Source organism: Lepus europaeus, chromosome 13 (assembly GCF_033115175.1).
Source record: "Lepus europaeus isolate LE1 chromosome 13, mLepTim1.pri, whole genome shotgun sequence".
NCBI lineage: Eukaryota > Metazoa > Chordata > Mammalia > Lagomorpha > Leporidae > Lepus > Lepus europaeus.
This window is the reverse complement of record NC_084839.1, coordinates 54,157,184-54,181,298: the sequence shown is the minus strand read 5'-3', so window position 1 is coordinate 54,181,298 and position 24,115 is coordinate 54,157,184. Positions and strand designations below refer to the sequence as shown.

At 41.0% G+C, this 24,115-nt stretch overlaps 1 protein-coding gene across 3 annotated transcripts in view; it reads right to left on the bottom strand.

Annotated features, from left to right (window-relative positions):
• The window catches only part of VRK2 (VRK serine/threonine kinase 2), a 99,008-nt gene extending 89,470 nt beyond the window's left edge, over positions 1–9,538 (bottom strand). For 2 of the 3 annotated variants that reach the window (XM_062209476.1, XM_062209478.1), the window contains exons 1-2: positions 9,450–9,531; positions 6,279–6,419 (exon numbers count right to left, since the gene is read on the bottom strand). In XM_062209476.1, coding sequence (XP_062065460.1) covers positions 6,279–6,414 — 136 coding nt within the window. In that variant the 5' untranslated portion in view covers positions 6,415–6,419; positions 9,450–9,531. Of the gene's footprint in view, positions 1–6,278; positions 6,420–9,449 lie in introns of all 3 variants that reach the window. The other variant, XM_062209477.1, reaches the window with a different exon arrangement.
• Between the last annotated feature and the right edge of the window lie 14,577 nt (positions 9,539–24,115).

Genomic DNA, 24,115 nt, shown 5'->3' with positions numbered 1-24,115 from the left:
GGTAGTAAGAAGCACAGTGGAAGAGACGTAATACCTACAGGCACTGAGGGACGGGGTATCTTATAAACCTTTCCATGAGGCAAGAGAGGTTGACTGTAAAGATGTTGAAAATGAAGAACCATACTATAAAATCTTAAAAAGCAGGATGGACATTTAAAAAATGACAAAGACAAGCAAAAGCTAAGTCTTATAGGAATGCTCCCTTTTTATGGAAAGAACCCAAACTTTCTTAAATACTTATGAGATTTCTCAACTGACAGGTAATGAACACTGCTAAGTTAACAGTCAAAGACAACACATACAAAACTAAAACTAAAGCAGAGTTCTAGGGACTCTGCTTCTTGTCTTTAGGTCCAGCAAGTATATTAGATTCACCAAATGCATAGTGAGCCCTTCCTCTTTTGAGTTTGTATCACCTTTTATCTATATCTTCACCGGAACTCAATTTATTATATGTTGTAAGTTTTTCAAGTACCAAATGTCTTTACTTTCAGTTACTCCTTCATTCTACACACACAATATCATTTACATAATTACCTAGAAACACTTTGTATTGGCACAATAAAGTTGTATTGTGTCAAGTAAGACTGTCTCAAAGCCTATGCAACAGAACACTGTCAAAATTCTTCAACATTATACATACCTTATCAAAATCAATCCATTATAAGACTAAAAAAAAAAAACCCACACACAAATCTATTATCAATAAAACAAGTTGAGCTTTGATAATTTCTAGAAATCCTCCACTAAAAGGATGCCTTCTATGTTTCTAAAACCCAAATTGGGCTAATCTAACCACATGACCCCCCCAAAAAAATAGCTGAGTTACTGAGATGGAGCCTAAGCATTTATCCATGGATAAATGATGAGATCTTAGCTTCGGCCAGCACCACAGTTCACTTGGCTAATCCTCCGCCTGTGGCACTGGCACCCCGGGTTCTAGTCCCGGTTGGGGTGCCGGATTCTGTCCCGGTTGATCCTCTTCCAGTCCAGCTCTCTGCTGTGGCCCAGGAAGGCAGTGGAGGATGGCCCAAGTGCTTGTGCCCCTGCACCCACATGGGAGACCAGGAGGAAGCACCTGGCTCCGGATCAGCGCAGCATGCCAGCCATGGCGGCCATTTGGGGGGTGAACCAACGGAAGGCAGACCTTTCTGTCTCTAACTCTGCCTGTCAAAAAAAAAAAAAAAAAGATCTTAACTTCACTACAGCTTAGTTAGAATAAGGTGTTATGCTTTATAAAAGATGTTACTTGCTGTCAATAAAGAATATTTAACCTTTTAAATGACATAAGTCACCTTGGCTCAACTTTCCTTCAGACTAAGGGTCCTCATCTGTAAGACTGCAGGCTGGAGTTAGAGCTGACATTTACAATTAGGAAAGGGAAGAAAGAAGACTGGCTTGTATGAGTTAAGTATCCCAACAGCAATCTCAACCTGTCAGGCGAAAATCTACTGAACATCTACTCTGAGCCCTATACTCCAAAGATGCTAAATGGTCCTTAGTATGCCTCACTTCCAAATACAAAAACTTCTACAGATAAATTATATCCTACTCAGAATAAATTTAGCAGTTTATCCTATAATTCTGTTCTTGTGGATTTTGAATTATCTCTGAAATTCAATCTTTTGTTATGTGAAACAGAAACAATATTGCTTAAATAAGAACTGCTGATATCCATCATGCCAAGTTAAGTAAATTTTAGATCATAACATACAAGGGTACTTGCAAAAGTGCATGGAAAAAGGAAGTAAAAGTAAGTTTATTCTGGTGCAAAATTTTTTTCAAATCCATAGTTTAAAAAAATTTTATACAAGTTTAATATTTCATTTTTTAAAAAAGAATTATTATTTGAAAGTCACAGTTACAGAGAAAGGGAACCAAGAGCTTCACCTGGGTTTCTCACAAAGGCAACAGGTGCCCAAGCACTTGAGCCATCTTCCACTGCTTTTCCCAGGCCATTAGCAGGGAGCTAGATCGGAAATGGAGCATAATCAAGCACCCACATGGGATGCTGGCAGTCGTAGGTAGTGGCTTTATTCACTACACCACAATACAGGCCCCCATTGTGTTTTCCTAACGGGCATTTTCCATGTGCTCTTTGAAGACCAAAGACCCTTCATAGATATAGGTTAGTGCGTAAAACATCACAAGTCTTCTGTAGACTTTCTCCATGTTCTTAGTTTTGCTACATGAGTAGCTAAACTCACCACAATCCATGGCACGATAAATAGAAAATCCTTCCAATGAAGGTCTCTGTCACCATCCTAGTGCACTACGGCACCAAATGTTTAGAAGCAAAATTCCCAGTAAATTATATTTAATTGCTTACCAAGTTCCAAGTCATTTTAAAACATTATCTTGTAGGGCGAGCACTTTGGCATAGTGGGTAAAGCCACTGCCTGCAATGCCGGCATCCCATATGAGCAGCAGTTCATATCCCAGCTGCTCCACTTTCGAACCAGCTCTCTGCTATGGCCTGGCAAAGCAGGAGAAGATGGCCCAAGTCCTTGGGCCCCTGTACCCGCGTGGGAGACCAGGAGAAGCTCCTGGCTGCTGGCTTTGGATTTGTGCAGCTCTGGCCGTTGCTGCCAACTGGGGAGTGAACCAGCAAATGGAAGACCCCTCTCTCTGTCTCTCCTCCTGTGTAACACTGACTTTCAAATAAATAAATAAATAAAATTTTTTTTTTTTTTTGACAGGCAGAGTGGATAGTGAGAGAGAGAGACAGAGAGAAAGGTCTTCTTTTGTCGTTGGTTCACCCTCCAATGGCCGCCGCAGCCGGCGCACCGCGCTGATCCGAAGGCAGGAGCCAGGTGCTTCTCCTGGTCTCCCATGGGGTGCAGGGCCCAAGCACTTGAGCCATCCTCCACTGCACTCCCGGGCCACAGCAGAGAGCTGGCCTGGAAGAGGGGCAACTGGGACAGAACCCGGTGTGCCGGCACCGCTAGGCGGAGGATTAGCCTGTTGAGCCACGGCGCCGGCCATAAATTTTTTTAAAAATATTATCTATTTAATCTTCATAGTTAGCATTATCCCAATGACAAAGAACAGAAACAATGACTCCAAAGGATTAATAAGTAGGTGAAAGTAACTTGGCTCGCTAAGTAGTTTAGTCAGGACAGGCTTCGGATTAGATTTTGCCTTCTACCAAAATCCCTGCTCTTATTGATACAATTCTCCCTAACTTTAATGGTAAGTATAACATAGAGCCAAGTAAAGAACAATTCACATCCTCAGTTCTTTCTCCTTCCCTGGAGTTTTAGAAACTTCACTTATTTGACGGTAAAATGACAGCAATTTCTCCCACCCCCTCAACCAGTTGCCTTTCTTCTACTCTACCCCAACTCCCAATCCTTTTCATACACAAAGAAAGAACCTTGACTGTGTTCTTATATTCAGACTTTCCATTTTCCTCCTGTAACTGTTTCTGTGAATGCTACAGGCACATTATTTCTCCATGTCAAGAGTAAATTCCAAACTTTACTGCCCCTTCCCCTTTACTGTAAGTTGCTGATTACTGAAAGGCCTTGGCTATTGATCTCTGAGCTAGAGTTCAGTTGTACATGCACAATGAGAGCAGCTAGTTTCTTCTGAGCCTTAGGCAACAACTGCTGATAAAGTATCTGCCGAAACAGTGCATCCAGAGGATAATACCTGAAAAGAATGGAGCCGGACACAGAGGTTTTAAAGAAAACCTCAATTTAACTGCTTCTTCATTTATACACAGAAAGTGACAAGAATCATGTTGAAGTGTGAAAAGATCATGTAATTTCATGTGAATTTGGTTATACAGCTTTGAAAACAATAAATAAAAATTAACTTTAATGATATTTACCTGACCAATGATTAACAACACTTTTGATGGAACGAGATCTGGATCACACAGCACCTCTCTTCTCTAAATAGCCAAACATTTCTTTACTGTCTTTCCCAATGGAGTACACTTGCTAATTTTCACACGATATAGCTTTTCTCTAATTCTTTGAAATTACTCAAATAATTCAAATAGTAAACACAAAGAATAAGTGGTAATAGGGGCTGGCATTCCAGAGTAGCAGAGTAGCAGGAAAAGCCACTCTCGCTCAGTCTGTCTCTTTCCCTGTAACTCTTTCAAATAAATAATTTTTTTTAAATAAGTGATAATAAGCTGTGGTACCCAAGGCTACATGAGAAATAATTTATTGATTCTGTGTCTCTGACTTTGAGTCAAGACTGTATACTACAGTCTTTAACTCTTCGTTATAAAAGAGAATTCACGAATTCCAAGTCTCAAAAACACACCGCACAGGCAATTCTACCATCCATACACAGCAGATGCTTGCATGGTCTTCACACTGCCTTAAATTATGGCCACTAGCTGCTTACCTCAAGTGGCTAATGAGGCTGTGAGACTACACACATCCTGGATTTTGAAGACTTTTAGTGAAAGTAGAATACTTCATTTTAAGATTGACAACAATGTTGAAATTTCCTTGAGTATTTCAGATTTAAGGATATATTAAAATAAACTTTGCTTATCATTTTTTAATGTAGCTTGCATTATATTTCTACTGAATACTGCTATCTACGTCACTCAGTCTAGCACATCATAGCATTTTTGTAGCAAGTTCAAACCCTTTCATTGAGGAGGTTGTCTCTTAGCCCTGCTGTATGTTGACCCTGTGTTTCCAACTCTATTAGACATGGAGATAACTATTAAGAAGTTGTTTATTGACCAAATTTCATTCACTCAAAACTATAATTTTAACGTTATCATAAGGGGATTTTTATCTTTAAAAAAAATTTATTTGAAAGGCAGAGTTACAGACAGAAGGAGAGACAGAGAGGTCTTCCATCCATTGGTTAACTCCCCAGATGGCCACAACGGCCAGAGTTGGGCCAATCTGAAGCCAGAAGCTTCCTTTGGGTCTCCCATGTGGGTGCAGGGGCCCAAAAAGTTGGGCCATCCTCAACTGCTTTCCCAGGCCATTAGCAGGGAGCTGGATCAGAAGTGGAGCAGCTGGGACTCGAAACAGCACCCAAATGGGATGCTGGTGCTACAGGTGGAGGCTTAGCCTACTATGCCACAGCACTAGCCCAGGGACTTTAATCTTTCATGAATCATGAAGCATGTTTGTTTTGAAATTTATGAAGAAGAAACCCAGATTTCTCAAAGGTCTTTTATCAACTCAAACTCCTATAAAAGCAGATCTGAGTCAATACATTTGGGAGATGTTATATTTAAGAGTATTTTTTCCTTATTCAGTAATATTTACATTATTTTATTCATCAAATCAAGTCTTTTAATGTATATCTCATCTTCATCCTACCATTTATAACCCTGAATCAACTGTTTTAATTCAGCATAATTTTTAAATTTGAAATGCAATATCAAAGCATTCCCAGAGTTTCTCGCTATGCCACCAAACACAGAAAATATCATGCAAGTCCATTTTCTCAATTATCCCAAGGACAGCACATAACTAGTACACCCCTAGATGCACAGAGAAGTTTAATTCATTCCACACAATAGATGCCTTGAGTTATTGAAGCTAATTCTCCAGAGGAGCTCAGTTAAGAAATGATTAGACCCTTTTATTATCATATTAATGATTAAGATTCACAAACAGAAAGTGTTTGTATTTATATGGTTGTTGTTTCTGAGCAGTAAAAGCATGTGTCCAGGAAAACAAGCTCTCTGGAGAAAAAGGAACATTAGCATTTTGTCTGGCAGATTGTATAATTACACTCTGAGAAGGCCTCTAAGTCATTCAGAAAAACATGGACGAGGAGAGGGTCCATCATGTCTAGAACCTTGATGTTGTAAACATTACCTTCATATTAGTGAATAAAGTGCATTCATGAATTTTAATATAATTTATGAATTTATATTATGAGTTTAATTTCCTGATCGCAAAAAAATATATTTTTGTATTTTTGAGAGACAGAGACATACAGATAGAAAGAGAGCTCCAGTCCTCAGGGTCACTTTTCAAATGCCCACAAGGGCTGAGGCTTGGAGAAGCCGTGAGCCAAGAACTCAATCCAAGTCTCCCACATGGGTAGCAAGGATCCAACTACTTGAGCTGTCACTGATGAGTTCCAAGGTCTGCTTTAGCAGGAAGCCAGAATCAGGAACTGAGACAGAATCAAATCCAGGTTCTTCAATAGGAGATGCAGGTGCCTTAACTGCTAGGCTAACTGCCTGCCTCTGGAGTTTTCATGTTTAAATCTTAACAAGGAGTCGCAGTTATAATCAAACAAATGAGACTATCTGGGAGTGCTTATTTATACGTTACCCAAATATATCAATCCAAATCCTCCAGAGCCGATCATCTTGCCCAGCACCCACTGTTTTCCTTCCGTATCATCCAGAACCTTTCCTTCTGGAAGTGGTACTGGAAGTTTATATTTCCCATTTCTCCTTGGTGGCATCACTTCTGTTGGCAGAAGAGGTGAGATAAAATGATTAAAAATAAAAACAAAAACTCTTTAAAGTTTAAAACACATTTGCTAAAATGTTTTCTATGGGGAACAGCCCCAAGTTCCTAGAAATAAAGATTCTGAAATCAATTCCATTTGGGAAATCCCACACAAAATTCAAATAAGAAATTACATCCAGCACAAGATTGAAGTCTACGAGGTACTGATCTTAAAAAAACAAAAACAAACGTGTTGAATTTAATTCAACAATTCAAAAATTCATTTAGGGGACCTAGGTGCCGTAGCGCAGCAGGTTAAGCCACCACTTGCAGCACTGGCAGCCCCATATGGGCGCTGGTTCAAGTCCCAACTGCTCTACTTCCAATCTGGCTCCCTGCTAATGTGCCTGGGAAAGCAAAAACGGAGGATGAAGAACCAAGTCCTGGGGCCCCTGCACCCAGATGAAGCTCTTGGCTCCTGGCTTCGGCCTGGTCCAGCTCTGGCTGTTGCAGCTATTTGGGGACTAATGGGAACCAACAGATGGAAGATCATTCTTTGCCTCCCCCCCTCCCCCAACCAAAAAAAAAAAAAAAAACACTTTCAAATAAATATTCTTAATGAAAAAAGGGTGCTTTTAAAATTGCATTTAGGAAAGTCTATAATGCATATCAACAATGCAGAACATACCTTAAGAAACAGTTAATTTCAAATGACAAGAATAAAATGAATGCAATATCCATGCAAACAACTCCTTTCCCTGAGAATGCTGTTGGAGAAGGTGTGCACTCACCAGAGAGGAATACAGCAGTGGTATACAGAGTCAGGTATTCAGGTTTAATTCAAGGAGCAAGGGATTTTCATGGATATACCATTTAGCAGATCAAGCCCCTGGGTGGTTTCAGGATCACCTGCTCTTCCTCCCCACCCTCATTAAGGTGAAAACAGCTCCACTTCAGAGTCAGTGCTGCACTGCCAGCAGCAAAAGCATCATCTTCAGAGTCCAGCCCTACAACTTCAGTCACGTAATTCTAATCACACACAGGTTAGTGAATTTTACAAGGGGATACTTAGAGCTAAAAGACTAATTTCTTAGGAAAAAAAATTTAATCTGTTGGACCAAGATAAAACTCAACCTCACTGGGGGCACAGCAGGTTAATCCATCACCTGTGATGCCAGCATCCCTTATGAGTACAGATTCGCATCCTAGTTGCTTCACTTTTAATCCACCACTCTGTTAATGCACCTGAGAGAGTAGCAGAAGACAGCCCAAATACTTGAGCCCCTGCCACCCACAAGGGGAACCCGGATGGACTTCCAGGCTCCTGGCACTGTGGCCATTTGGGGAGTGAACCAGAGTGTCTCTGCCTCTAACTCTTCCATTCAACTAAACAAATCTTTTTTAAAAAATTAACCTCATTGAGGATAAAGTACATTTATTTGGGATCTATTAGAATTGCAATCTGGGAAGCACAAAATTCAAGCAACCTTGACAATGTGCCCCAAGCAAGCCGGTAAAGCTGCTGCCTGCAACGCTGGCATCCTACATGGACACGGGTTCAAGTCCTGGCTGCTCTATTTCCAAGCAGCTCCCTGCTAACAGCCTGGGCAAAGCATTGGAGGCTGGTGGGTACTTTCCCCCCTGCCACCCACTTGGAAGACCAGTATGAAATTCCTGGCTTGGTCCTGGCCAATACGGCCACTTGAGGACTGAACCAGGGGATGGAACGCCTCTCCCTCTCTACCTGCATTTCAAATAAAGAAATCTTTTTAAAAGTAAAAGAAAATGTGCTCCAAAGTTTTCAAAATGGCGGTGACTTAATAGCCCAGACAGCAAGGAGAGTTACTTACAGGTCCTGCTTGTCAGAACTGTTACCGTTACAAGTCAAACAATCTCCCAAGGAGGAGACTGGATAAAACTTCAGGAAGCAATGGGGGATGTTTCCACTTCAGCTGCAGATGCGGAGCACTGTTTTCGCCACAGCCCCAGCCCCCCACCCCCAGCTTCCCTCCGAGTGCCTAGAATCCAGCCGCTCCACGGCTCCACATACCCTCTTGACACCTGAAGCTGATTTAAATGTGAGGGTAACTGCGATCTTTAAGCATTCCTAAACAAGTTTAACTGTTGAGAGTATTTGATACGAAAGTTCATTATAAATATATACGAGTACACATAACAAAGTTTTCTCCACACAATCTTCCCACTTTCGATATGACCAAGGATCTGTTCCCTTTTAAGGGCTGCACCCCTTCACTGCCGAAGTCAGCGCCCGCCGTCCTCACCGGGCAGCAGGATCAGGCGGGAGAGAGCGGGAACACCTGGCTGCCCCAGATTCCGGACCCAAGGGAGGCCTGCGCGCCAAGATCACGGAGGGCCCCGCACCTCCAGTCCGTCACGAGGGGTTCCCCCTTAGAGCCAGTATAGACGCGGATGCTGGCTGAACACCCTTCGAAGAGCAACTACTGAGCAGGGCACAAATTCTCAACAACGTTTTGGGTCAAGGCGGTGGCCTGCGGGCTTGAGACCTGAGACCCCGACCACGACAGGCAGGCCCCGGGGGAGAGCGGGGCCTGCTCTCTCGGAGCGGTGTCCGTGATGCGCCCCACGCGGGCTTCCGGGACAAGCCGGTACCCTGGGCCTAACCACGAGTCAGGGCGGAGCTCCGGGCGGGCCGAGGCCGCCGGGGCAGCCTGCTCCTCCGAGACCCCAGGCGCGGAGGCCGGGGGCCCGCCGACCGCTGCCCCATTTCCAAGAAACTTTCTTTCGCCGGACTCCACCGACCCCACTTTCAGCAACCACGAGTGGACGGGGGAGCTGGTTCTCACTTAGAACTAGGAAAAAAGTCAGGAACCAACCCGCGATGGCAGCGACCCCGCCCGGCCCGGGCCTGGGACGCCGCCCGCAGGCCCCGGCGTTCCGCTCCGACGGCGGCCGCGCACCCCACCCCAGGCCTCGGGCGCGGCGCCGGCCCCCGAAGACGGAGCGCGGGGCGCGCACGTGCCGGACTCCACCCCCGACCTCCGGCCCAGCGAGCGAGACAACACTGACCCGACCTCCGTCTCTCAGCCGCCCGGCCGCGCACGACGCCTCCCGCCGGTCTCCGGGGGGCTAGGCGGGGCCCACGGGCCTCCAATCCCGCGGGGAGGCGGGCCTTGCTCCGGAGCCGGCCCTCGGAAGGGGCGAGCGCGCTGGTCTCCGGGCGGGCCGGCGGCTACGGCGCCGCCTGTTTCTGGGTCGAGACGCCCCCTGCAGCCCACGGGGCTTCGGACTTGGCTGCAGCTGGCGGTTTCCTCCCAGTGCCAGGTGCACGCCCTGGAGACGCCCAGGGAGCGGCGAGGCTGAATCCCGAACGCAGACTGTGTTGTCGCCACGCAGCTGGGCCGGGAGTCTGGAGGATGAGCCTCAGATTGGTCTGGGGTGGATGTTCCACGACGCGCATTTGTGGAGTTGGGGTTTTCAGATCTCTTGGACCATGACGGGAGTACCGAGTAGCAGCTAGTCTGGTTCAGTGAGGCCTCAGGAGTGGCCCAGGTCCTACTCCTGCCATTTACCCTCTGAGTAAGCTTAACTAGCCCTAACTACTGAAGTTCACGTTTTTGTCCAAAGGGAAATAACCCTAGGATGAGGTTGTAAGGTTATTAAGACAATGAAGTGACAGAAAGTAGTTTCGAACACATCACACATGGTGAACTTACAATTTTCTAGAGTAGATAAAACAAATGCTCAGAAAACAATTATTGACACATCGACATTCTCCATAGGAACAATGATTGCTCAGAATGCAAATTTGGCGAGGAAGAAGGGAGCCCTTTAACAATCTTGATGGAAAGAATTGATGGGACTGGGAATGGAAGAGGGAGAAGGAGGAGGTGGAGTGGGAGGGTGGGTGTGTTCCTAAAGTTGTGCTTGTGAAATGCATGAAATTTGTATTCTTTAAATAAAGAGTTTCTTTGGGAAAAAATAATTAATAAAGAAGAATTGAGACTTCCTGTATCTATCAATCTGTCACCAGAATGAAAGCTGGCATGAGAAAACGTTTTTGTAAAAAATACCCAGCACTGGCCAGTACCCTGGAGTAGCAGATAAAGCCACTGCCTGCAGCACACAGGCATCCCATAAGGGTGCCAGTTGGAGTCCTGGCTGCACCTCTTTGGATCAAGCTCCATGCCAATGTACCTGGGAAAGCAGTGGAAGTTGGCACAAGTGCTTAGGCCCCTGAATCCACGTGGGAGCCCAGAAGGAAGGTCCTGGCTCATAGCTTTTGGCTTTGGATGGGCCCAGGTCCAGCGTTGCAGCCATTTGGGGAGCGAACCAACAGATGGAAGATATTCTCTCTCTCTCTCTCTCTCTCTCTCTCTCTCTTTCTCTCTGCCTCTGCCTCCTTCTGTGTAACTCTGACTTTCAAATAAATAAATCTTTAAAAAAAAATCCAGTATGGTGGCTGTGAAAGTACTTTCAAAGAAATTTAAATCAGAATTGAGTAATTGTGGCCTGTGTAGTAGTCATTCACTAATCCAACATTTCCTTATTTCCCTAAATTATAAATGTAACAGGTGTCTGGTTGCCTACTCTGATATCCATATGGGGTAATCTTGGTCCCATCCCAAATTTGCTCAGATTCCCATCTCTTCCCCAAGTCACTCTCTTGGGTAGGATGTGGCTCCAGTCCCTGCCACAACATACTGCTGCTGCTTGGCTCCCCTCTGTCACAGTGCACTTACCCAGTGTGGCAATAAATCCTTTTAGTTCATCCTTGAAAATACATCCAGAATCCACCACCTGCCACCTGTATTGGAATCATTCTGTTCCAAACCACATTCTCTTTCTGGATAGTTGTGCACCCTCCTAAATGGTACTCCTACTTTCTACTCTTCTACCCTTTGGGTCTATTCCTAACAAACAGCCAAGTGATCCTTTTAAAGCTTGCATTCAATAATTCCCAAGCTCAGGACACTTTGGTGTCATTCTCATTTACTCAGCAATAGTAAGTCTTTATATTGACTTGCAGAAGCATTTCTCCATTGACATTCAGGCCAGGAAATTCCTTGCTGGGGTAGGGGGAGCAGGAAGAGGAAGGTCAAGCGGTAGGCTGTTCTGTGCACTATAGGATAGTAATGAACAAACTCCTTGGCCTCCCCAATATGCCTAACACTTCTTTCCATCCCCCCCCCCGCCCTCCACCACGTTATTACAACTGAAATATCCCCAGAACTTAGAAAAGTTTGCCAGAATTGCCCCTGGTTAAGAACAACTTACTTATAATACTCTACCTGTTCTAAATGTTTCCTAGTATTACTACATCTAACCAAGTGGCCTCCCTGCTCTTCTCAGTTCTTTTCCACCTTTCCACCTTTCCTTTTGCCTGGGCCACTCTTCAACCTAGGGAAAAATTTTGCTCTTCAAAAAAAAATTGTTAAGTTACCAAGCATTGATGAGGTTGTAGAGCAACTGGAACTCTCATGGCACATGATGGTACAGCCACTTGGAAAACAGGCAGTTTCTTATCATATTAAGTGTATAATAACCCACCATGGACATATGAATGACTCACCATGAGTGTTCATGGGTATTTACCCAAGATAAATGTAAAGTGTATCTGCACAAAGACCTGTATGTAAATGTTTATAGCAGCCTCCTACATAATAGCCAAAAACTGGAAACAAATTCCCATCAGCTGGTGAATGGATAAACAAATTATAACATGCCTCTTACATAATGGAATATTACCAATGAAAAGAGCAAACTACAGATATAAGAAAGAACCTCATTGAATCGCCAAAGCATGACACTAAGTGAAAGAAGGAAGATAGAAGAGTACATCTTATACAATTCCATTTTATTTGAAATTGTCAGGGATTGGGTTGAGATGGGAGTGACTGAAAAGGGACTAATGAAACTTTTTGGAATGTTGGAAATTTTCAGTTTCTTGATTATAGTAATGATTACATGATTATACATTTGTCAAAACCCCTCTAATTGTACACTTAAAATTAATGAATTTTATTATACAAAAATTATGTTTCAAAACAGATTTAAAAGAATGACAGATGAGAAATGTGGGAAGAACCTAAATCCTTGACATCATTATTAATATACTAATTTAACTAATCCTTTGACCGTCATACTTTTCATATTCATCCATGAGGTGTTATATGTGCTTATATTGTAAGCCATTTAGCATCAGTTTTTAGTTTTCTTGCAGCCAAAATCTTCCTAAAATAAAAATTCAAATTTTAAAAACTTCAATGGACTTTAAATGTTAGTACATCAATATTAAATAAAAATGAGAACAGAAGTGCAGGTAAACCTATATTGAGAATATGTGTTGGTTTTCTTTAAGTGTTGGAATTTAATGCAGAATTTTATGATTCAGAGCATATTGCTGTGTGTATGTTTCAAGATGAAAACTGACAGAATATAGAAATACAAATTTTGGAACTAGTGAAAGAACATCTTCTGAATGAACACGATGAGAAACAAGAAAGCAAAGAGAATTTAGACATGAAAGCACTGAAGTCTGAGTCATCAGAAAAAAATAGGGAAAACAAGGTTTTCAAACAAAGCTATTTTGATAGATCTTACAGGCAATGAATGATTCACCACAAACACACACTCCACAAAGGACTTTCCTGGCTGTGTGCCAACTTGTAGGTACATGGGTTCTCTGCTTTTCAAAGAACCAGGTGCTGTAAAATGCTTACACTGGTTCAAAAGAAAAAGAAAAACCTAACCACTGAGTGAGCATACTTTACAAGGCCAAGATCATTTCGAATCAATTAAAATGTTAAAGATGTTGCATAGACAAAACATTTAGAAAAATCTAATCTTTTGATTTAATGTGGGAAAAGGAGATCACTTCAATGGAAATGTTTTGTCTGCCAAGGAGGAGCTAGTTTTTTGTTTTATAAAATCCAGGAGGCCATTTACACTCATAATCTCACAATCCCTGGAGAGCTAAGCAGTTATTGACATAGAAAATATGAAAATAACAGAAATTCAGGTAAATGGAATCCAAGCCTATCAGACGTGGGATCAGAATAAATAGGTGTCTGTTGCATTCTTTACATTGAGACCACAACATTCATTTAATCATCTAATCGAGAGTTAATTCTTGATTGTCCATATACATGAAGGACAAGGATATAAAAGCCAACTTAAATGTCATCTGTCAGGATGTCAAGAAACTCAATAAAATCTTTTTCAGGTGCATTAATTCAGAAAACCCAACCATTTAGTGCCAAACAATTTGGATATACATTTGGATCAAGTTAACCCTCTCACATCTGAATATGGTAAAGCCCAATATTTGACTTGGCAAAAGTAGTGTGACTCTTATCCTGTCGATTTTTCAAATATAAGCACCAAAAAAAGTTCATCATGAGATGATATTTGATTTAGATCATCTTTCTCCCCACCTAACATGCCTGCAATACTCAAAAGAAGGAGCTGGAAAAGGAGGAAGAGGTAGGAGCTCTCCTGAATAATTTTAAAGCAGAAGCTGGACGTTCATTAAGGATAGGGTCAATGATGTATTCAGAGGGTAGGGAAGAAAACAGCTTTCCCATGTCACATTCGCCTTGCTTTTAGGCTTTCCTTTGCAGCACTTGCAAAACCTTCCTCTAAGCACCCTAAAAAGGACCTTCTATTTCCCAATTATTCCTAGCCCTTCCCAACAACTTTGTTTGATGTACTCTGCTGTTTTCTCTCTACTGCTATGGAACTGTTACCCAATAAGGCTGGATCAGAGGTCCTTGTCTTCACGCAAGAAAAGAATTTCCTATATGGGACAGAGAGCAGCAATAAGCAAGGTGGCAAAGTCTAACGAAGAGAATATACTTGTCAGACCAGGCGCACCTCTTAGGAGAGAACTGAGAGCCCAATCTGCTTTAGAATGGAGATTTACCAGGTATGGGTGTGGGTCTACCATTTATCCTCCCTGCTCCCTCTTTCCGGATGTTGCTGCACAGAGACGCTTCCCTGGTGCAGAATCCAGGAAATTCCTTCCAGGACTTTATCAGCACAGAATGACTGGACCTAATAGCTCCCCTGATGTACAGCGGGGAAGATTCCCCTAAGCTGCCTCATACCCAACAAGGTTACTGGACGTGGGCAAGACTTCCGAGGTGCAACAGCTGCTTTGCTTCCCAGGCTTCTTGCTACATTTCTTACCTAATTCAGATGAACAAAGTTCTCATTTTTGTTCTTCAGCCCCTCTCACACCCATACTGTGGGTATGTGATATCTTTATTCTGCATTTTTCGACTAACAGTATCCTAAGAGTATTTTCCCTCTTCTGTAGTGTTCCCTCCTACCCCGAAACAATTAGTCATCAAATCATGAGCCTTTAATATGTATCTAGAAGTAATAAGTTAGGGAAAGAAGAGGAAGAATCTCTGGGGGTCAGGGAATTTATGTTGAAATAGAAGGAAACAACTAGACAGAGAAAATAATAAATCAAGAAGGCCAAAGGAGAAGTGAAAAACACAAGAGTTCAACCCTTTTGGCTTTAGGAGAGACTTGTAGCTGTTCTGAGACTGAAAGGCATTTAAAAAGAGCATTTTTAAGAGTTGAGTGCATTTCCCCTTTTGGCAATGTTCCAGGGAAGTGCAATAACGATGCATATTGCTTTCAATTATCTTTGGCTGCAGGAGAGTTATTTCTTGGAATATGATTCTATGCTAAGGCTCTTTTCAGAATGAGGGTGCAAACTTGCTGGGACTACAAAGGTTATGTAGTAGCTTTAAAAATTTGTTTTACTTTTATAAAAATGTGATACTTTTCTTACTGTTATGTGGCTTGATTTTCATCAATTATCAATAGTTTGGCTTCCCCAACTACACCAAGACATAATTTTTTAAACCAGTTTTAAAAAAGGTATTCTAGTATTCTGTGGTATAGATATATGATAATGTGACCATTTTTGTTTATATGAATGTTTCATTATTTTCTTTCTTTTTTTTTTGACAGGCAGAGTGGACAGTGAGAGAGAGACAGAGAGAAAGGTCTTCCTTTGCCGTTGGTTCACCTCCAATGGTTCACCCTCCAAAGGCCGCCACGGCCAGCGTGCTGTGGCCTGTGCACCGCGCTGATCTGACGGCAGGAGCCAGGTATTTATCCTGGTCTCCCATGGGGTGCAGGGCCCAAGCACTTGGGCCATCCTCCACTGCACTCCCTGGCCACAGCAGAGAACTGGCCTGGAAGAGGGGCAACCGGGACAGAATCCAGCGCCCTGACCGGGACTAGAACCCGGTGTGCTGGCACCGCAAGGCGGAGGATTAGACTGTTGAGCCACGGCGCCGGCTCTCATTATTTTCAATTGCATTCTAAATAACTAAGAAAGCAGGAATTTTTATGTTGTATTTCATTCAGCAGGACCAAAGGTGCTGAGACTGAGGCCTTAAATTAAACTGACAAAAAACAAGGTGTGTGTCTCTTTATTGAAGTAAGTCACTTTTTTGTGTGTACAGGGTTTCACAGAGAAGAAGTGAAAATCCAAAGAATCAGCTAGATTTGGGTACTTATATACCATTTTAACAAAGATTGAAAAATTATGGTGAAGGTGCTAGACAAAAGAAAAGGGTGAGGGTTGGGATTCCTAGGGACAGCAAATTGTGAAAAGTGAATAGGAAATGTGTGGTAGGTAAGAGTTGTTTTCTAAGGTTTGAGACACAGGTAAGAGTCATTCTCAAATTAGAATAAGATTCCTTCAGTAGAGAGGAAAACAACTTTACTAATGGAAATTTATACTACCTTTACACGGAGAAATCCATGTTTTGCTTTTAGGCAGAAAGAGGGAGGTCAAAGAGTTTGTTTTGTTTCTGCCATTTCACACTTGTTTTCAGTTCAAAATAACCCTTATGCAAAAATTGCACATGTTGAGGTGTCATATTCTAATTCTCCCCTTTGGCATGTAACAGGCAATCACACACTTTTTGGTCAGTCTTCTACATTTTACAAATAATATAGAAATGATTGTGCTAATTTAATCTTCATTTTCCTGATTACAAGGGATATTCAGCAATTTGTCATTTGTCCATTCGGTATTTGTACTTATAAAAATCGGGTTTTTACTCATAGTATTGTCCCTCTTTAGATATTTTATTCCTTTCTGAAGATAGTTTCTTCATTAGCAAAAGACACGAGTACATTTTACAAGAATATTATAAGGTTTACATGAGGAGACAATGGTAAAGACACTCACATGGTGGACAGTCCCTCAAATATGCGTTGGGAGGTATTGGCCAACACACTTTACAATACACTTACAAAAATGGGGAAATTTGTCTGTCTTCTGTAAATAACTTTTTAAAGTTTTCTTTTGTACATGTGCAAATGTTTATAGAACAAGAGTCAAAAACTATTTCAGCCCCCTCCTAAGCCAACTGCCACAAACACAGAGAACATAAACAGATTCTAACAAGGTCTTTCAGATTATATTCTTAGGTGCTATAGGTGGTGTGAGCTAAAATTTCAAAAGATGATATGTTCTTGATAAAGAGTTTGGCTTTGACATTGTAGACATTTGCTGTCTAGTACAGTAGTCACTAACCACCTGTAACCTAGTACATTGAAATTAATTAAAATTAAGCAAATGAAAAATTAAGTACCCCAGTCTCATGAGTCATATGTCAAGTGCTCAGTCAGTAGTCAGCTGCAGGTAGATTGCAGGCTGTTTTCATCATTATAGGAAGTCCTGTTGGTCACTACTACTATAGACAATGGAGAGTCACTGGAAACTGCAGCAGGAGGCTAACACTAATTGCTTTTGTAGAATAGCCATACATAGAATGGTATATATGTGAAAGTTCTATTTAGCTCCTACTATTGTTTTTTAATTATTGTAATTATATCATATTTAATTCTTTTTTGGTACTGTCATGGATAGTTTCACATACTCTTTCTATAGATATATATTTATGTTAACTTAATTTGTATGAACAGAGAAAACATCATGGAAAGTATAAACCATGCTGATCACATTGGGTTATCTCAAATGTAGAATAAAAAGGGTAGAAGTAGATTAATATTTTATTTTAGGTCTCTGAAGTGCTTTACTTACTACTGTAGAGAAAAATTCATTCATTTCTCTGTAAAATGAACTTAATGATATGACTACATCCTCTTCACCACATTTTTTTAAGATTCTAACAGAATATAATTTAATACCACATAGCATATAGATATTTATAGTTGCTGGTGTGGGGAACCTTTATTCTACCACGGGTCATTTGGATATTTATAGCATCACTTGCAGGCCATGCAAAGTTATCAGCTTAAAAGTTAGCCTGCTATAAATTTATTGACTTTCTTTTTTTTTTTAAGATTTATTTATTTATTTGAAAGTCAGAGTTACACAGAGAGAAGAGGCAGAGAGAGAGAGAGAGGTCTTCTATCCATTGATTCACTCCCCAATTGGCCGCAACAGCTGGAGCTGTGCCAATCTGAAGCCACAAGCCAGGAACTTCTTCCGGGTCTTCCACGTGGGCCATCTTCCACTGCTTTCCCAGGCCATAGCAGAGAGCTGAACTGGAAGAGGAGCAGCCAGGACTAGAACTGGTGCCCATAAGGGATGCCGGAGCTTCAGGCCAGGGCGTTAATCCACTGAGCCACAGCGCCGGCCCCAATTTATTGACTTTCAAGTCTCATCTGCATCTGCTTTGGCAGGACCAGACAAAATGATTTTGTGAGCTCCATGAAGCCTGTAGGCTAGAAGTTCCCTACCCCTGGTAAAGGATTATATAAGTATATATTTTTTCACCATTGGTATAACAAATATTTTCCCTTGGTAGAAAAGGAAATATAATATTTTTCATATTCTACTTCTTGTTTACCAACTATATTAAATTATTTTAGAAAAAAATTAATATAATTAGGACCCCTTCAAGAAGCAATGGATAAAAGTAGTGATATATTGTATAGCTCACATTTTTGGAAACACCATGCATTATTTAACTGCCTCAGACATATAAGAATTAAAAATTACTCTTATTTAAGGGTGTTTAACAGGATGTTTATCAGCCACTCTTTCTGACGTCCCTGATGGGTATCAACCATACCCATTCATGGCAGTTCTTCCATGTAAGAGCATTCTCCAGTGATTGAATTCAAAAAAATAACTCAATCTTGAGGACAATGTCTTTTACACAGTAACCTCGTTTTATACCTGGATATCACCCCCTATTTAGCCTTTAATATTTTCACACATATGGATGAGTTTCATCTGATACCACTTGAATTATCTTGTAAAACTGAAGAATTATTCTAGTGCTCTTTCACACTCAGTGGAGCTTTTTCTCTTCTCTTCCTTCTTCCAAGTGATGGAGAAGAAAGCTACAAAAATCCCATTGCCTAGAAGTGAAGTTGGCAATGCTGAATTGATTTTATAAGAGTGATGAACATTCTAATGCCAATATATCGGAGTGAGTCAACAGTGTGAAATATTCATGACAGTGCTGATTCATTTCACAAGGGTACCCAATCAGCTATGAAATGGAAATGTTACCAGAGAGGCTATCTGTACAATCTATTTCAGGATACTCTTGAGTTTGTAATACACCTAATTTCCTGGGATATAGTTCCTACACATAACAAAAATAAACTGATAATCAGAAAACGGACAAAGTATAAAATAAAAATCATATAATCTGGTGAAGAAATCAGTGAAAACATCAGAATAATATATTGATAAGAGAAATTTTTACATTTCTGCTCTCCAATTCCCATTAAAGTGTCCAATATAATATGCTTAAGGGAGCTGAAGAAAAAAACCTCTACCTCAGCAACAAAAAGGAAAGATGAATATTGGCCATATGCAAGAAACCTTGAGGCATATCCATTAAAAGTGGGACAGGCAGAATAGTGTTGAAGTAGGAAGGGAGTACCAATGTCAAATATCTTTTAGAAGAGCAATATACCCATATTGCAGTATTTAAAATAATGACCAATTAGTACCACCACCCTTGAAATTGTACTCATTAGGGCTAACTGTAAAACTAAGCTATGGCATCTTCTGGAGTACAATCATACTGACCAAAATATTTGAACCATACAATGCACACTGCAGTGAGCAATGAGCTGGACCCACTGAAGCTTGCTCCCCATGCTGAGAAAACTACCAAGCATTTGTAGCAGTAACTAGTGTATGTAATTAGTAACTAGTGTGTTCAATGCACACTTTGAATGAATAAGTGAAGTTCCAGGAAGCACCTGCAACCTGGTGTCAGCCTTCCTTTAGTACTGCCCTGAGGTGAGAGGCAAAGATGAGACAAGGCACTCCTGCGCTAAGGCCAAGATAAATCAAAGTAATGGAACGAGTGAGATGAAATGGACAGAAATAAGCACAGAGTATCTGCAACAGTTTCTATTTGAAGGCAAGGTCATGGGAAATCTTTGAGGGAATAATATTTAAAATGATTCCTGAAGGATTAACAGTTGTTAGGAGGCAGAAAGTAGAAAAGAAAAAGACAAACGGTTCATGGAGGAAATGACCTATGCAACAGTCCTGAGATGGAAGGAATGAAGTCTACTTAAGGCCCACACAAATACCAATGGTGAGAAAAGGCAGCAGTAGATGGCCGGGAAAGGTCAACAGAGGGCTGATGATGCCGAAATTTGTGAGTTTAAAAATTTTTGTCTTTTTACTAAGTGAAATGAATAGCCATTCTTGGTTAAATATGGAAATGATGTGATACTACCCATCTACATTTTAAGATTACTTTAACTACTGCATAGAGAATGAGTTATAGTGAGAAGTAGTGAGTAGTTATTAAAATTTATAATCACTTACCTAACATTCTCAGAAATTACTTGGTAAGCAACTAGATTATCTGCACCCACATCAAATGGAAGCTTAAATTATATCACTTCTATGCTAGGGGAAAGTGTTATTTCAGAAACCTTGAGATTTGGGAAGACATCAGAGTTACATTACTCTGTTATCACTTTACTCACTCATCACCCGATTGACAAGATAGATTCTAGTAGGAAATCATATCAGATTAACAGAAACCATGTCCACTTCCATTGGCCATAAAACATAGCCCACCCTCTGTGGATGACCAAACCGACAAAAAGCATCACATTTAAGGAAAGATTTCATAAAGTAGACTGCATTTTTGAAAAAATCAAAACTGTCTTTTTTTAAAAATAAATTTAATAAAATAAAGATAAAATAATTTCAGAAATTTTATAAAAAATTACATGGCTATTTTTATCTAAGACACTAAAGGTAATATAAGGTAATTTCCTTTTGTTCTTTAACAAATTACCACAAACTCAGTGGGTTAAGCAGTATAAATCAAGTCTCTTACAGTTCTGGAGAACAGAAATTCTAAAATCAAGATGTCAGTAGGGCTGGGTTCCTTCTAGAGCATCTAGGGAAGAATCCACCTCTTGCTTTATCTCACCTTCTAGGAGCTGGCTGTATTCTTTGACTTATGGCCTAATCCTCTATCTTCTGGTCCTCCTACCTCCTTCTTCTATGCCACTTGGGATGTCTGTGTCACATATTGCAGCACCCGGATTGCAGTCCCAGCTCCACTTCGGATTCATGCTTTCTGCTAATGCACACCTTGGGAGGCACAAGATGGTAGCCAAAGTACTTATGTCCCTTCCACTCACGGGGGAGGCCCAGATAGAGCGCCTGACTTTGACTTGTCCTACCCCTCGCTGTTGGTGAGCATCTGGGGAGTGAACCAGTGGATGGAAGACTTTTCCCTCAGTCTGTATGCCTCTGTTTCTGTCTCTCTGCCTTTTAATTAATAAATTAGTTAAAACACACATATTGATTATATTGAGCCTAACCAGAGAAATCCAGGATAGTCTTTCCATTTCAAAATCCTTAACATAATCACATCTGTAAAATCCTTCCTGCTATGTAAGGTAACAAATCCACAGGTTCCAGGTATTAGAACATGAACATTTTGGGGGACCATTATTCTGATTACCAAAGTCTTCCAGGACAAAAAAAAAATTCAAAACAAACAAGAAGAGTTCAATAACATCATTCTAAATTATAAATCAGATACAAGTAATCTAATTTTTTATATCTGAAAAATTCATTAGAAGATACATTTACAGAATTGTAAAGAAAGGATAGATACTAAACTTCATAGACAGGAAAGTCATCCATAAAATATCAGGGCAAAACTCTGCTTACCAGCAAAATTAGATATGCCCCAAAGATTCTTCTCTGTGATACGAAATAAGGAAGTCAGTATCAAGCCCAGAGTTGTAAACAAAATGATGGTACTAAGAATTCTAAATAGAGTCAAGTAATCCTTGTGCATGAAAGCAAAAACAGAAATATTTTCAAATATGTAAATGTCAGAACACATATGCTATAGATTAAATGTTTGTGTCCCCTTCAAATTCATGTAAATACTCAGTGTGATGGTATCTGTGAAGCAGATTTCCTGTTTACTGGTTATCAGCTTATCTGTGTTTGGTAAGACAGAACACCCACACACATAAGTCTCATGAAGCAGATTTCTTACTTACACATAGGCAGCAAGGGACCACAGAAGATGAGGCTTCACTGTGAACCAGTCCCCCAAGGCCCAGGAAACCTGGCTGCAGTATATGGAGCCGAAACTGCACATACTCTGCTCTCACTGCAGCTGAGAGACTCCAGGAAGCATCTAGTCTTGGTTTTTATAGTCCCGGGTAAGAAGATGTGCTGGGAAAAAGCACGAAAGGACATCTTGTTTTTGGAGGGAGGAGATTAGAACAGAGCCTAGGCTATGCAACCAGCTCCTCCTCATCTCCAGACACTGCCATCTCAGCACATTCTACAGTAATTCTTGGCAACTACAGTTGAGAAAGGTGGGGTAGGAGGAGCTGGGTCAACCCAAGGCCACCTGGAGAACTGTCCTGCAGGATTTGGAGGTGGGGCCTTGGGATACAAGTTCAGGAGTGTGAAGCCTTCATGAATGGGATTAGTACCCCTAGAAAAGAGACTCCAGACAGCTCTCTCCTCTCTTCTGCCATATGAGGACACAATGAAAAGTCAGCCTTCTACTAACCAAAAAGGGATTTCTCATCAGACACCGAGTCTCTTGGTGCCTTGGTCCTAGATTTCCCAACCTCCAGAACTGAATTAATTTGAGAAATATATTTTTGCTGCTTATAAAGCCACCCATTCTATAGTATTTTGTTATAGCAGTTGAAGTGGATTAGGACAACGTTTGAAGAAATTCTTTAGAATGGAACAACTAAATACCTAGGGAAAAAACCATTACATATGAATCAAAAGAGCCTAGTTTCTTTTCTACCTGTTCCTCACCACAACTCCAGTGGGAGGGAATTTTATTTGTTAAACAAATTTTTGAAAGGAAAATTGCTCTGTAGAATTAAGAAACAAGTTGAATTTCCTTGAGTTTTCCAAGAGAGAGGGAGCTGCAAGACAGAAAGTGGGGAACAGGATCAAGTAGAGGGGTGGTGGGAAGCTCGACACTGCAGAGGGCAAAGGGCATTTGGGATACAGGTTGTGGATGGAATTTAAGCAGGATGGGGTCTATTATTCCACTCTGAGTTGTGTGGTTTCATGCCATTTCAAATCCTCTTCTACCCTCCTTGCATTGTCCCAGTTTGCATGAGTGAATGTGGAAACTCAAGAGTTCATGTTCCACAACTGGGCAGATACGACTAAGCCAGAGAGAACACATGAAGAAACAGCAATCCGGAGGCAGCCATGAGAATGCAGGCCCCTGAGAATCTTGGAGAAATTTTAGGAAGATGTTTTGAGTCAATTTTACTCCATCTTAAGAAACTGGGAAGCATCAGCCATCATTTGGATTGCACATGAATTAGGGCCATTATAGTTGATAGAAAATAGTGGCCAGTGACGACAGTCTGAGTCTACATCATTATGTTAAACTTCATTTTAAAATGTACTTGAATGTTTATTATTCCTCTCAATTTCAATGATTTTTTTCTCTGCTGCTCTTGAAGCCAATCATCCTGAGGGGAGGGAAGAAGTTGGAATTATACTCTCAGACTTTCTATCACAAAATTGCATCACTTCCAGTCTCAACTCTCCTCTTCTGATTTCCACAATACGACATCTCCTGGTCCTCCTTTTGGTCCACAGGCTATTTCTTATGAATATAATTGGCTTGTTCTGCTTCTGCTTAGTCTATGCATACAGTACATGCATAAACTCTTGGAAAATACACTAAAACCCTGCCCAAACCTAATACTATGCCAGGCATACTATTATCTTTTGGTCTAGAAAGTACTTAACTTTTCATTTAAATTTTTAAATTGTGGTTTGTTTGTTTGTTTTGGTTTTTGGTTTTGGTTTTGGTTTTACAAAAGTCAGACTTTGTTTCCATCTGGTCAATGCAATGTAAGTTGATCTGATCTAAGCAACATTAGAGAAGAAAATTGGAATACTTGGGAGTAAGGCCCAGAGATAGATGTGAGAAGATCAGTTTAAGACAGAGAAGAGTGATGGAAGTGGGCCAAATAAGTAAAAGATTTTGAAGGTGGAAGAAAATTGAAGATGCACAATGTTTTCATCTTTTCATGCCTGGAGATTATTATTTTTCACTACCATTTCATTTGTAGTAGAAATAGAAAGTAGCTAATAAGTTTCTATAGAGCTCTTTAGGATTTTAAAGGAATTTCTCACATAGATGTCTCAGCTGGCCTTTTTAGAATTATGAGATGACCGAACTGCAATTAGATCTCTCACTTTCCAGAATGTCTAAGGG